Genomic DNA, 15219 nt, shown 5'->3' with positions numbered 1-15219 from the left:
TAGAATTGTGAATCTTACTCTGAAGTATAGTATAGACTGTAATCCGAAGAGCAAGTCAAGCAATACAAAGTATTCACAAATAATAATAATCTTTATTTTTATATAGCGCTAACATATTCCGCAGCGCTTTACAGTTTTGCACACATTATCATCACTGTCCCCGATGGGGCTCACAATCTAGAATCCCTATCAGTATGTCTTTGGAGTGTGGGAGGAAACCGGAGTGCCCGGGGGAAACCCACGCAAACACGGAGAGAACATACAAACTCCTTGCAGATGTTGTCCTGGGTGGGATTAGAACCCAGGACCCCAGCGCTGCAAGGCTGTTGTGCTAACCACTGCGCCACCGTGCTGCCCGGTGATTGAACATTTTATGTAGCTTAAATCCATATAAAAAAAGACTTAAAAGTTGAACATTTCCTTTAACCCCTTTAAGTACCAAGCCATTTGGGACTTTCTCAGTGATGGCCCCTATCTGAGGAAGCCAGTCAGGCGAAACGGTGCTGTCGGGGATGCTGTGGAACGTTCCTAACCAGGATATATACTAATGTAAGTTCAAAGCTTTTTCTAATATCATGGACCGCGGACTATAGGAAAGCACTATGCACTTTATAAATATCTAGTAGGACATCTAGGGTAATATAACATTGTTCATTATTTTTAATGGAATTAATTATTTTTATAGGAACAAATGTTCCATTGTAATTACACCTTGTGCAATATACCTTAGGTGGGATTTTCCTAAGTGATATTTTATAGAATACTGTTTTGGTGTTTATTTACATGGTGGATGATTTTGTCTGCTGCCATTGGAGTATATTAGAAATAATCTGTATACTTTTTTTAATATTGCTTGGTTTCGGATATTGTTTCCAGCTATATGTACCAAGAGAATTGTCCTGTTGATTATACTTGTTTTTAAAATGATCTAATAAAAAAGATGTTTTTAATGAAGTACCGTAATACCATTGCCCATGCTTCTTTATCCCTGATATATACTGTATATCTGTATATAAGGGGTTTTAGTTTAACATGATTATTTTGAGGTGTGCACAATACTGTGTTCGGACATTTGATAAAATTATCTGTATAATATCTGCTTATTACACAACATTGACAGCGACGAATCCTATAAATGGCAGCAGTGTGACAGCCGTCCCTCAGTATATACCGTTTTATAAGTTACATTCTTTGGCGCACGGCTCACATTCTATGAAATCGTGTGCAGCTTACTGCAGGTCGTGTATTTCTGATTCATTTGTGGGTGATGGAGAGTTTATAAAAACCTCTTACCTGAAGCTAAAGTCTTTCCGATGGCAGGTTTACTTGTCACACAACCGATCTTATTGCAGAGGGTGACGGTGAAGGCGTAATCATGGAAGGCCTCCAGTCCTGTCACTTCATAATAGACTTCATGACTCTCTGCTACGTACAGCACCTGGAGGGAAATTCAACGTACCCAGATCAAAGCTGAGCCCATCACTGCATGCAAACGTGTGTGATATGTCATATACTGATCGGCCATTACAGGAAACCACCCACACGAGCAGTGAAGAACATTGATTATCTGGTGACAATGGCTCCTGTCCTGGGTGGATATATTAGGTAGCAAGTGATCAGTCAGTTCTTTGAGCTTATGTGTTGGAAACAAGAAAAATGGGCAAATGTAGATATCTGGAAGACCAAAAAAGGGAACATTGCAATTGGTAAACGACTAAATCAGAATATCCTTAAAATAACAGGGCTTGTGGGGTGTTCTCAGTATATAGCAGGTCTTGTAGGTTCTTCCCGGTATACGGCAGGTCTCGTAGACTGTTTACTGTATATACCAGGTCTTGTGGGGTTTTCTGGTTTATGGCCGGTCATATGGGGTATTCATGGTATACAGCAAGTCTCGTGTGGTGTTCAATATATACAGCATGTCTTGTGGAGTGTTTTCGGCATATATGTATTGTGTAGTGTTCCAGGAAAATGGTATGTCTTGTGGGGTGTTCCCGGTGTATGGCATGTCTAGTGAGGTGTTTCCTGGTATATTGCAGGACTTGTGGGAAGTTTACGGCATACAAAGGGTCTTTTGGGAAGTTCTCAGTATATGGCAGGTCTCGTGTAATGTTCCCGGTATATGGCATGTCTTGTGGGGTGTTCCCATATATGGCATGTCTTGTGGAGTGTTTTCGGTATATGATATGTATTGTGGAGTGTTCCAGAGAAATGATATGTCTTGTGGAGTGTTTTCAGTATATGGCATGTCTTGTGGAGTGTTTTCGGTATATGATATGTATTGTGCAGTGTTCCAGAGAAATGATATGTCTTGTGGGGTGGTCCCCGGTATATGGCATGTCTTGTGGGGTGTTCCCGGTATATTGCAGGACTTGTGGGAACTTCCCGGTATATAAAGGGTCTTGTGGAAAGCTCCAGGTATACAAAAGGGTCTTGTGGGATGTTCTCAGTACACGGCAGGTCTTATGGGATGTTCCCAGTATATGACAGGTCTTGTGGGGTGTTCCCTGTATACGGCAGGTCTCATAGGATCTTACTGGTATTCAGTAGGTCTTGTTGGGTGTTTCTAGTATACAGTAGGTCATGTGGGGTGTCATGGTACATAAGAGTTCTTGTAGGATGTTTCTGGTAAACAGTGAGTCTTGTTGAGTCCCCGTTACAGGTTTTTTGGGGTGTGCTCAATATTCAGTAGCTCTTCCCGTGCGGTGTTCCCAATCTCCAGTGGTTAGCACCTACAGAAAGATCTAAGGAAGCAGACCAAGGCACATAGCCAGTCTAAGCATCCATGCTGACCCATGTCCACTGCAGAAAGGGTCTATAAGTGAGCAAGTGAGCATCAGAACTGGAGCAATGGAAGAAGGTGGCCTCGTCTGGTAAAAGCCATTTTCTCTTACATCATATGGAAGCCCGCGTGCATGTGCATGACTTGCCTGGAAAAGAGAGGCTGGAGAAGGCAGTGTAATGGGGCAATGTTCTGCTGGGAAACTGTAAGTCCTGGCATCAAGTGGATGTGACACGTACCAAATACTGTACAGACGAAGTATTGCTGGACATGTCAGCCATATTCCCTAATGTCAGTGACTTCATTTAGCAGGATATTGCTCCTGCGACACTGCAGAAACCATCATAAATGGTTTGAGGAACATAACAATGATATCATGGTGATGATGACTTTTCTCAAATTTCCCAGATGTCAATCCAAAGGTTCATTTGTTGTATGTGGTGGAAAAATGTCTGAACCAAGGAGGCAGTACAGAGCTGTAGGTGCTCTATATGGCGCCATATCGTGCTCTGAATAATAACATTGCTATCAATAGATTAAGCCTAAATTTTTTCTACTTTACTTAGTAGATAGATATGTGTTGCTATCAGACATTAATATTCCGGAATTGCTGCATTCTCCAGTAAATGGATTTCCCTGGGAACAATCTACAGGGAAAGGCAGTGAATGTACCTGAGACGAAGCTCCTCTCATGTCCGATTCCTCCACTTGATCCCTGAATACCATGTTGATTGTATAGCCAGAAATTTCCCCTCTTGCGACATTGTTGCTGGGCTTCTCCCAGGACACATTTAGAGAATTTGATGAAAGTGGAAACACCGATGGAGACGCCATGTATAAGGGTTCTGTAAATGAAGTATTAGCAAATTTAGCCATAATCTGAATCAATATAGAAAGGTTCAAGGGATTCTTTGCTTTGGACAAACCCCTTTCGTTTGAAGGGGCTCCAATACTACACTTACAATAAAATGTCTGACTGCTTAAAGGGGTTGTTCCTTTTCAGGAAACCTTGATTCCCGGGCACAGTTTGGTGTAAAGAAAAAACAAACCGTTCATTACACACCATTCCTAGGTCCACCAAGGAGTTTCTGCTTCTGCTCCCGGTCTGTCTGGCATTGGCTGCCGCACCACAGTAAATCAGTGAGCTCAGCAGCTCTGGTCGGGGCATCTACACTGGCAAAGCTGCTGAGCTCACTAACTGGCTGCTGTGCTGTGATGTCAGCGCTGCAACCAAAGCCAGACACAAGAAGCAGCGCCAGAGAATCACCGATTGACTCAGGAAGATAAGTAAGGCTACGTTCACATTTGCGTTGTTGTGTGTTGCGTTGGCGACGTAACGCAAAACGCATGCAAAACGCATGCAAAAACGCATTGTTTTGTGACGCATGCGTCCATTTTTGGCTTGATTTTGGACGCAAAAAAATGCAACTTGCAGCGTCCTCTGCACCCTGACGCTTGCGCCAAAAATGATGCATGCGTCACAAAACGCAAGACAACGCATGTCCATGCGCCCCCATGTTAAATATAGGGACGCATGACGCATGCGTCGCCGCGGCTGCGCCCGACGCAACGCTAATGTGAACGTAGCCTTAAGCAGTAAAATAGTTACTTTTTAAATTCTGTTCATCAGCCTTTAGCTTTCTTCCTTTTCTCTCAAGCTCCATGTTGAAAGGGCGGTTTCCACTGCCTCATTTATGCATTTAGAGCAGCTGCTTTGAACTTCAGGTCTAGCCAATATCTTTATCCCGGTGTGAGCTTCTCTGCTCCCTTCACCCAGGCTTAGACACTATTTACAAACTCTCTGTCAGTAATGTCTGAGCAAGGAGAAGAAGAGAAGAGAGGTTCACACAGGAATATGGATATTTGCGAAACCTGCAGTTCAAAACAGCTGCTCTAAGTGCATGAAAAAGCAGCTGAAACAGTCCTTTAGTTCATCATGGAGTTGGAAAGATAAATAAGCAAAATAAGGTAATGGAGTATATTCCAAAAATTCATAATGTCGCAAAGGCTGATCAAAAATTATACTACACCATCAGGAAAGAGAGATCGATAGATAGTGTAAGGCAGCGACTTCCGTATTCGTGCGGCAATAAGAAGGTGACCCAAGAAAGTTCAACTTAAATGTCTTTATTTTCAAACTCACAAAATAAATCCAGGTCTTTTATCCTTCGCTTCGCAGCCAGAATGTCTGTATCAGTCTGTTACAGTGGGTAACTGCACCACTGTATAACTCATGGGTGCATCGTAGCTTTGCCTTCTGGAGCCTGACATCAGACTCACACTGACCTGTACTGCATAGAGTCTGCTGCTTGCAAACCAAAAACACTGTCACACCCAAACCTCAACTGAAAGTCTAAATGAGTTTTGTGGACATGAGCCACTCCCAAAACCTGGAGCGGAGGGAGAGATCCATCCCACTTCCAATCCTACAGATATCTCTGAAAATAAAATCCCATGTCAGGTCTCCTTATATCTGACTTGGTCAAATAGTTTGACCAAATCCACTCTCTCCTTTATTTTGTTTTGTAAACACAGGGGTGGATGTATTTACAATGCACTCCAGCGGATGTAGTATGCTTCTATGCACATCCTGGGGGACACATAACAGCCCTCGTATATGATTGCTCTCACTGCCTCACCATAGATAGACAGATAGATAGCTTTCACCACTTTCGATTAGGCCACATAAATAAATATTTAAATGATAAAATTGATGTGGGGTATTCACTATTTTTTTTTAAACCAGCAAAGGTAAACCAGACAGCTGTGGGCTGATATACGTAAACAGCCTGGGAAAGTTCATGGTTATTGGGCACTTCCTATGCTAAAAATACCAGCCCACAGCCGCCCCGGAGATAGATATTCTCACCTGACTCTGCTGTTTTAAAGATCACCCATTCTGAAGCGATACTTCCGGCCATGTTAGTGGTTATAATACAAAACTCGTATTCTGTGTTTGGTTCCAGGTTTGTGATCACTGCATGGGTAACTGGGGGTGTTAAGGCATTTTCATTCTCAGATTCCAAGGCTTGTTGAGAGTTCAGCCATCCACTTGCATGGAAAACCCGGCGTTCAATCGCTTGGTGTAAACCTCTCATATACAGCTCATGTCTCATAGTGACTCCTAGACGAAAGAAAAGATCAATGAAAATTGTTAACAAATTACAATATTTAAGAGGATTTTATAGTTTAATGGTGCCTAAGGGTTCTTTCAGACATCCGTGAACATCAGTCCGATCTTGGATTGCTATGCACGGACTGGCTGCCCTTCTGCCGACCCGGAGCATGAAAGCCTCATAAAAAATTATGAAGCTGTGACGCACAGTTTCAGAGACATGTGGTCAGTCTGTGATTTGCAGTCCGAGATTGGAATGATGATCATGGACATCTGAAAGAGCAGTAAGTTGAAACAATCAAAAGGAAGTAAAACTTCTTAGAAATCCATATGCACTTATACCTGGAATAGGCTATGGGACTGTTCACACTTCCAACTTTTTTTGTGGAGTGAATGATCTTGTTCACACTTCCAACTTTTTTTGAGGAGTGAATGATCTGCACAAAAGTGTGGAGGCTTGTCCGATGTTCACATTCGGATAACACTTGGCAATGCCAATCTATAGGTCAGTGAATACAAGCGGAGAGCATGTGGATGACATCTGAGTGCTGTCTTTTTTTCACCGACTGGTAGTTAGGAGAAGTTGGAGAAATATTTTTTTTTTCTCATCCAAGAAAAGCTGATGAAGCTTGGATGAAACTCAGATGAAAATCTGAAAAAACCCTGAATAAAATCACTATGAAACTAGGACCTTTTTTTGCAGTACGTGAAAAAAAAAAAACACGTGTCTGAATGAGGCCTAATTGTTTTATGAAGTGGAGCCTTATAGTTGTCTAAGTAGTGGATATCCTGCATTTGAAACTCCCACACAGAGATTATAGGGGTCCCTTGAACCCTGATTCATAAACTGAAGGGTCCAAAACAGCGGAATCGAAGTAGAGGTTGAATAGAGGGATGTTCCCCACAATATAGTCTATAGTCGTACTTAACAACTCAGCAAACTTTCCGTGAATGCTGCCACCTATAGGTGGGATTCTTATAGCTGGGACCTCCACAATAGAAGACATCTATAGCAATAATTTAGAATTGATTATTTAAAGAAAGTGTTTTATGTGATACAAGATTTGTATCCAGTATAGAAATACAAAAAACTGATTAATAGGGGAAACGCATGATACGATATTATTTTCCTGTGTCATCAGTAACTATTTTGGAAGTGTAGATTATCTGTCCTAAAACAATGTTAATTAGCATTGATCGTCACACTAAAAATAATTGTCCTTGACAACGAGGCAAAAAAAAAAAATATCATTAAAAAAGCTTTCTAGTATTGAAATAAATGCCATCATAAGCAAAGACGACGACAAAGAATTTCCCTGTGGGCCTCAGACAACTAAGCCTTTGAGGAAACCAAAATGAATCACCATGGACTCATTTATCTGTAAAAAGAGTCTAATTTGGGTCTTCTCAATTAATTATGGATAAAAGTAACAATGGTAAATTAAGAGACATGGGGGGAGGGGTTGCCCTCCGTGCCTTATTATAAACTACACGGACCTTAGAAACACCTTTCCCTCATTTGAGGTCATTCGTCAGTGATTTACATATTTAGTTGACTATTCGGCTTTTAGTAAAGTTTTATTTATTTTCTATGTTAAAAGAAAGTTTACAAATGTTGCATTTGAGTGAATTTTCTGTGAATTAGGTGTATTGCACATGTAAAGGTTGTGCATATAGCTCCTTCACATGAAGCTCTATGCATTACAGTATAGCGCCACTGATTGTCACCATGAAAGATTTCCACAGTGATGTCACGGATCAGGGATAATGAAAGCAGTGATTCCACCAAGGATAATTCCCAATGAGGTCATGTGTGATGTCATAATTAGGGTTGAGCGACTTTTCCTTTTTTGAGGTCGAGTCGGGTTTCGCGAAACCCGACTTTCTCAAGAGTCGAGTCGAGTGAAATTGGCCAATTATCTTGAAAAGTCGGGGTCGGGGGATCTGCCGAAACACGAAACCCAATGCAAGTCAATGGGAAATCTCTATATATTTATATTTTTCCTTTGTTACAGAGCGAGGGTCTTCAGGTGGATTAAGAGTCTAATAAAATATTACAACAACCTGTGTCTTTATTTCATTAAAAGACTTTGTAATAATGTGTGTGTGTGTTTTTTAACCATTTCATACAATTGGATTAATAATGGATAGGTGTCATAATTGATGCCTCTCCATTATTAATCTGGCTTAATGTCACCTTACAATAGCAAGGTGGCATTAACCCTTCATTACCCCATATCCCACCGCTACACGGGAATGGGAAGAGAGTGGCCAAGTGCCAGAATAGGCGCATCTTCCAGATGTGCCTTTTCTGGGGTGGCAGGGGGCAGATGTTTTTAGCCGTGGGGGGGGGGGGCAATAACCGTGGACCCTCTCCAGGCTATTAATATCTGCCCTCAGTCACTGGCTTTACCACTCTGGCGGAGAAAATTGCGCGGGAGCCCACGCCAATTTTTTCCGCGATTTAACCCTTACATTTAATAGCTACAGTGCCCAAATTTTGCACATACACACTACTAACATTAGTAGTGTGGAATATGCAACAAAAAATGGGGATATGACATGGTTTACTGTATGTAACCAAGTCTCATATCATGTTGGGTTTAGGAAGGAGAAATGAAAAGCCGGTAATTGAATTCCGGCTTTTCTGCTATATCGCGCTGAAGTAAATATAAATATATATATATATATATATATGTCTCAATGACACATATATATATATATATATATATATATATATATATATATATATATATAACGAAACCCGACTTTGGAGCGAAGATCGCCGACCTCCGACTCGATCCCTCAGTGGGATCGGGTCTGGTTTCACGAAACCCGACTTTGCCAAAAGTCGGCGATTTTTAAAATTGGCCGATCCGTTTCGCTCAACCCTAGTCATAATCACTTGTCAGGGATAGGTATAATAAATATAGTCATATAACAATACAGGGATAATACACACAATGCTATCACAGTAATTATTATCTCTGTACTGTGACATCACTGTGTTTATTATCCCTGTACTGTGACATCACTGTGCGTATTATCCCTGTACTGTGACATCACTGTGTTTATTATCCCTGTACTGTGACATCACTGTGTGTATTATCCCTGTACTGTGACATCACTGTGTGTATTATCCCTGTACTGTGACATCACTGTGTGTATTATCCCTGTACTGTGACATCACTGTGTTTATTATCTCTGTACTGTGACATCACTGTGTTTATTATCCCTGTACTGTGACATCACTTTGTTTATTATCTCTGTACTGTGACATCACTTTGTTTATTATCTCTGTACTGTGACATCACTGTGTTTATTATCCCTGTACTGTTACATCACTGTGTTTATTATCCCTGTACTGTGACATCACTGTGTTTATTATCCCTGTACTGTGACATCACTGTGTTTATTATCTCTATACTGTGACATCACTGTGTGTATTATCCCTGTACTGTGACATCACTGTGTTTATTATTCCTGTACTGTGACATCACTGTGTTTATTATTCCTGTACTGTGACATCACTGTGTATATTATCCCTGTACTGTGACATCACTGTGTTTATTATTCCTGTACTGTGACATCACTGTGTTTATTATCTCTATACTGTGACATCACTGTGTTTATTATCCTTGTACTATGACATCACTTTGTTTATTATCTCTGTACTGAGACATCACTTTGTTTATTATCTGTGTACTGTGACATCACTGTGTTTATTATCCCTGTACTGTGACATCACTGTGTTTATTATTCCTGTACTGTGACATCACTGTGTTTATTATTCCTGTACTGTGACATCACTGTGTGTATTATCCCTGTACTGTGACATCACTGTGTTTATTATTCCTGTACTGTGACATCACTGTGTTTATTATTCCTGTACTGTGACATCACTGTGTTTATTATTCCTGTACTGTGACATCACTGTGTTTATTATCTCTATACTGTGACATCACTGTGTTTATTATCCTTGTACTATGACATCACTTTGTTTATTATCTCTGTACTGAGACATCACTTTGTTTATTATCTGTGTACTGTGACATCACTGTGTTTATTATCCCTGTACTGTGACATCACTGTGTTTATTATCTGTGTACTGTGACATCACTGTGTTTATTATTCCTGTACTGAGACATCACTTTGTTTATTATCTGTGTACTGTGACATCACTGTGTTTATTATTCCTGTACTGTGACATCACTGTGTTTATTATCTCTATACTGTGACATCACTGTGTGTATTGTCCCTGTACTGTGACATCACTGTGTTTATTATCCTTGTACTGTGACATCACTTTGTTTATTATCTGTGTACTGTGACATCACTGTGTTTATTATCCCTGTACTGTGACATCACTGTGTTTATTATCTGTGTACTGTGACATCACTGTGTTTATTATCCCTGTACTGTGACATCACTGTGTTTATTATCCCTGTACTGTGACATCACTGTGTTTATTATCCCTGTACTGTGACATCACTGTGTTTATTATCCCTGTACTGTGACATCACTTTGTTTATTATCTGTGTACTGTGACATCACTGTGTTTATTATCCCTGTACTGTGACATCAGTGTTTATTATCCCTGTAATGTGACATCACTGTGTTTATTATCTCTGTACTGTGACATCACTGTGTTTATTATCCCTGTACTGTGACATCACTGTGTTTATTATCCCTGTACTGTGACATCACTGTGTTTATTATCCCTGTACTGTGACATCACTGTGTGTATTATCTCTGTACTGTGACATCACTGTGTATATTATCTCTGTACTGTGACATCACTTTGTTTATTATCTCTGTACTGTTACATCACTGTGTTTATTATCCCTGTACTGTGACATCACTGTGTATATTATCTCTGTACTGTGACATCACTTTGTTTATTATCTCTGTACTGTGACATCACTGTGTGTATTATCCCTGTACTGTGACATCACTGTGTGTATTATCTCTGTACTGTGACATCACTGTGTATATTATCTCTGTACTGTGACATCACTTTGTTTATTATCTCTGTACTGTTACATCACTGTGTTTATTATCCCTGTACTGTGACATCACTGTGTATATTATCTCTGTACTGTGACATCACTTTGTTTATTATCTCTGTACTGTGACATCACTGTGTTTATTATCTCTGTACTGTGACATCACTGTGTATATTATCTCTGTACTGTGACATCACTGTGTTTATTATCCCTGTACTGTGACATCACTGTGTTTATTATCCCTGTACTGTGACATCACTGTGTTTATTATCTCTATACTGTGACATCACTGTGTTTATTATCTCTGTACTGAGACATCACTGTGTGTATTATCTTTATACTGTGACATCACACTGTTTATTATCTACTAGATGGTGGCCCGATTCTAACGCATCGGGTATTTTAGAATATGTATGTATATAGCAGCCACATAGTATATAGCACAGGCCACGACATATTCTTGAATACCCGATGCGTTAATACATGCCACGCAGTATATAACAGTGGCCATGCAGTATATAACAGTGGCCACGCAGTATATAACAGTGGCCACGCAATATATAACACAGGCCAAACAGTATATAACATTGCCCACATAGTAACACTGCCCACGTAGTATATAGCAGCCATGTAGTATATAACGCAGCCCACACAGTATATAACACTGCCCACATAGTATATAGCAGCCATGTAGTATATAGCATTGCCCACGCAGTATATAACACTGCCCACATAGTATATAGCAGCCATGTAGTATATAACGCAGCCCACACAGTATATAACACGGCCCATGTAGTATATAGCAGCCATGTAGTATATAACACAGCCCACACAGTATATAACACTGCCAACGTAGTATATAGCAGCCATGTAGTATATAAGGCAGCCCAAGCAGTATATAACATTGCCCACATAGTATATAACCCTGCCCACGTAGTACATAGCAGCCATGTAGTATATAGCAATGTGGGCACTATATGCGTGGTTAAAAAAGACTTAAAATAAAAAATAAACATATACTCACCTTCCAGGGCCAATTGAAGTCCTGGCGCCTGTGTGCGGTGCACGCGGCAGCTTCCGGTCCCAGGGTTGGTATGAGCGCAGGACCTGTGATGACGTCGCGGTCACATGACCGTGACATCATGGAAGGTCCTTCTCACATAGCATCTTTGGAACCGGAGCCTGCCGCTTGCACTGCCGAGGACAGCCTGCACGTCGGAGGGTGAGAATAACCTTTTTTTTATTATCATTATTTTTAACATTAGATTGTTTTACTATTGATGCTGCATAGGCAGCATCAATAGTAAAAAGTTGGTCACACAGGGTTAATAGAAACGTTAATGGAGTGTGTTACACCGCGGCATAACACGGTCCATTAACGCTGCCATTAACCCTGTGTGAGCGCTGACTGGAGGGGAGTATGGAGCGGGCACTGACTGTGGGGAGCGGCCATTTTGCTGCCGGACTGTGCCCGTCGCTGATTGGTTGTGGCAATGGTCATGGGCATTTTGCCACGACCAATCAGCGACTTGGATTTCCATGACAGACAGAGGCTGCGACCAATGAATATCCGTGACAGACAGAAAGACAGATAGAAAGACGGAAGTGACCCTTAGACAATTATATAGTAGATGTTCTGGAAAGTCACAGTACAGGAATTTTAAACAATCATGGTGATGTTACAATATAGGGATAATAAGCAAAGCGATGTCATAGTAAAAAGATAATTAACACAGTGATGTCACAGTATAGGGATAATAAACACAGTGGTGTCACAGCACAGGGATAATGCACACAGTGATGTCACAGTACAGGGATAATAAATACAGTGATATCCCAGTAAAAGGATAGTAAACAGTGATGTCACAGTACACAGAGGAAATACTGGCATTACCTTAAGTGGTAGTGAGTTCATTGGGCTCAGCTAAGACCTATAGCAAAGTTGTAACAGCAAACTGTTCACCCCTATAGTTATATTCCTGTTTAATTGCACATTATTAAAATATTTTAGCTCAAAATTTGTGATAATTTTCAGTTTTTCAAGTCTGGAATTTTTACCCAATGCAATGTCTATAGATATTAATCAAAGTGGACTTACCATTTGGTTCTAGCGGTGGTGACCATTGTAGATAGAGATCAGTAGAGCTTGAATTTTGGACCATGGGTGGACCTTGTCCAACAGGTGGTGCTTGAGCTGTTACCACCATGATTGGCAAACTGTGTAGGCATCCCTCAGAATTGCATGCGTGTACTGAAAATTTATACTTGGTGAAGGGTGTTAGATTACGAACAGTGACTTGTGTATCAAGGCCCTCATAAGCAATATTTGGCTTTAATGAGCTTTGGGATGTGTACATTAGTCTGAATGTCTCCACAGGTGCAAGAAAATCAGGAATAATAGTCCATTTCATCGAAGCGGAATACTGACCCACGGGATGTGCTAAGCTTAAGTCTATTTCTCCAGTTGGAGGTCCAGCTCTTGTTCGATACCTCACTTTGGTACTGCTGATGGATCCATGTACATTTCCAGCATCGATGAGATAGGTGTAGGCAGTATATGGAAGAAGAGCTGTATCCATGTAGCTTTGTATACCTGAGAAATGAATGTGTTAAGAAGGTGATGAAGGTCAGCTTGGACGAAGCATCACAATCAACCATTTAGCATAAAGTGTTTTTACATAGAAGTAATTATTTGGAAGGGAGGTGACAAAGATGGCTTTAAAAGAGTCGTTCTGCATTGGCTAGGTTATTTTGATACCATATTTTGACTGACTCTACAGGATGCATTTAGTATCTATCATGTGAACAAAAGGGAAGACAGGCCCAACGAGGCTTTTGAAAATCAATATTATACCAGTGAAATAAAATAAAATAAAATAAATTATACTCAACTTCACGATTCCACGTAGGTCCCATTTGCCCAGTCCCTACTGTCTGTGATCTATCCATTCATGGCTTACTAAGCCATGAATATACTTGCATATACTGAGTTGTAAGAAGAAATCTATCCATTCATACTAGAAATGTCCATAAATGTCTACTTAGCCAATCACTCGCAACAGAGGTGACCTCACTTATGGGGCATTTCAAGCCATTTCCTTTGTGTTGAAGGGGTATGAAGTACACACCAATGGCAACTTAGTAAGTGCAAATGGGACCTCTTGGGAATCAGTGAAGCTGGAAAAACCCTTTATTCTTGTTTTTCTAGTCAAAATCGTTACATTATTAAAGGTCACTTGGGAACCACTTCCCAACTTAGGACATAATAGTATGTCCGACATTGGTTCCCAATCTATCGAGTGGTCTCAGTAGGGGCAAATGCTGAAGCATGCGCTCATCGTTTTCCATCAACCCATGATCGCAGGTGTCAATGGGCTGTCATTGCAGCCGGGGGCTTGTTGAAGGCCCCCATTCCTGCCATCTGTTTTGGCCTCCTATTTTTGCCAGATACTGCGATACGTTAGTATAAGTGATTGAACAAATGAAGGTTCAAGTCCCCTAAAGGGATTAAAAAATTAAAGGAAAAAAGTTTATAATGATGTGAAAAAAAAAATTAAAAATATTTAAAAAATTTAATTTCCACCTCTTTTGACAGTTTGAAACTTAATAAGTATATTTAGTATTTGTAAAAGTCTGATCTATTCAAAATATAAAATTGATTAACCCTTCCAGTAAATGCCTGTAAAAGAAAAAAAAAACTTGTCTCATCAATAACAAACCTTCATGCAGAAAGAAAAGAAAAAAGTTAAGCGCAAAAATGAAAATTGTTCACAGCAGTAATAGGTTTAAGACCCAGGGACAGCTTGAAATTAGTGTAGGAACCTGGGCAAAAAAAAAAAAAAATATGGGGCAATTCTTTTCTGAGTGTGACTAACCTAAGGATGATGAATAGTTAAAAACTTTTTTTTTATCTCCTACGTTTTGTCTGTGAGCAGTTAGAGGAAACTGGAAGACTAAGGCTCCTTTCATATTGTGTTCTTGCCCACATTCGTTGGTTGTGTCAGGGCTAGCATACGAACCCTCAACAAAACAGGTTTCAGGAATATGCGCTGATGGGGTCATAAACTATAATGGTGTCGCCAGAGTAATCGTGTGCTCTCACGTTCATCATTTATGGGCACATACGCCTACCGGAGGTGGACACACAGACGTAGTAGACTGCATCTGTGTGTCCTTCTCCAGTTGGCGTATACATCTGGAAATGATGCACCTCAGAGCGCACATTTGTACTACTGGCATCATTATAGTCTAAGGCCGCAACCGCATGAATTACATTTTGTAGGGGATTTGGATGCAAGCCCTGATGACATCACTGA

At 40.4% G+C, this 15219-nt stretch overlaps 1 protein-coding gene across 1 annotated transcript in view; it reads right to left on the bottom strand.

The window, feature by feature from the left end:
* Positions 1-15219, bottom strand: part of USH2A (usherin) — an 824795-nt gene that overhangs the window by 608888 nt on the left and 200688 nt on the right. The window contains exons 17-20 of the mRNA XM_069726496.1: positions 13002-13496; positions 5652-5906; positions 3455-3627; positions 1294-1438 (exon numbers count right to left, since the gene is read on the bottom strand). Of these exons, the coding sequence (XP_069582597.1) occupies positions 1294-1438; positions 3455-3627; positions 5652-5906; positions 13002-13496 (1068 nt within the window). The remainder of the gene's footprint in view (positions 1-1293; positions 1439-3454; positions 3628-5651; positions 5907-13001; positions 13497-15219) is intronic.

The sequence above is a fragment of the Ranitomeya imitator genome, chromosome 5, assembly GCF_032444005.1.
Source record: "Ranitomeya imitator isolate aRanImi1 chromosome 5, aRanImi1.pri, whole genome shotgun sequence".
Taxonomy (NCBI): domain Eukaryota; kingdom Metazoa; phylum Chordata; class Amphibia; order Anura; family Dendrobatidae; genus Ranitomeya; species Ranitomeya imitator.
Note: the sequence above shows the minus strand (reverse complement) of the source record. Positions and strands in the feature narration are given on the sequence as shown.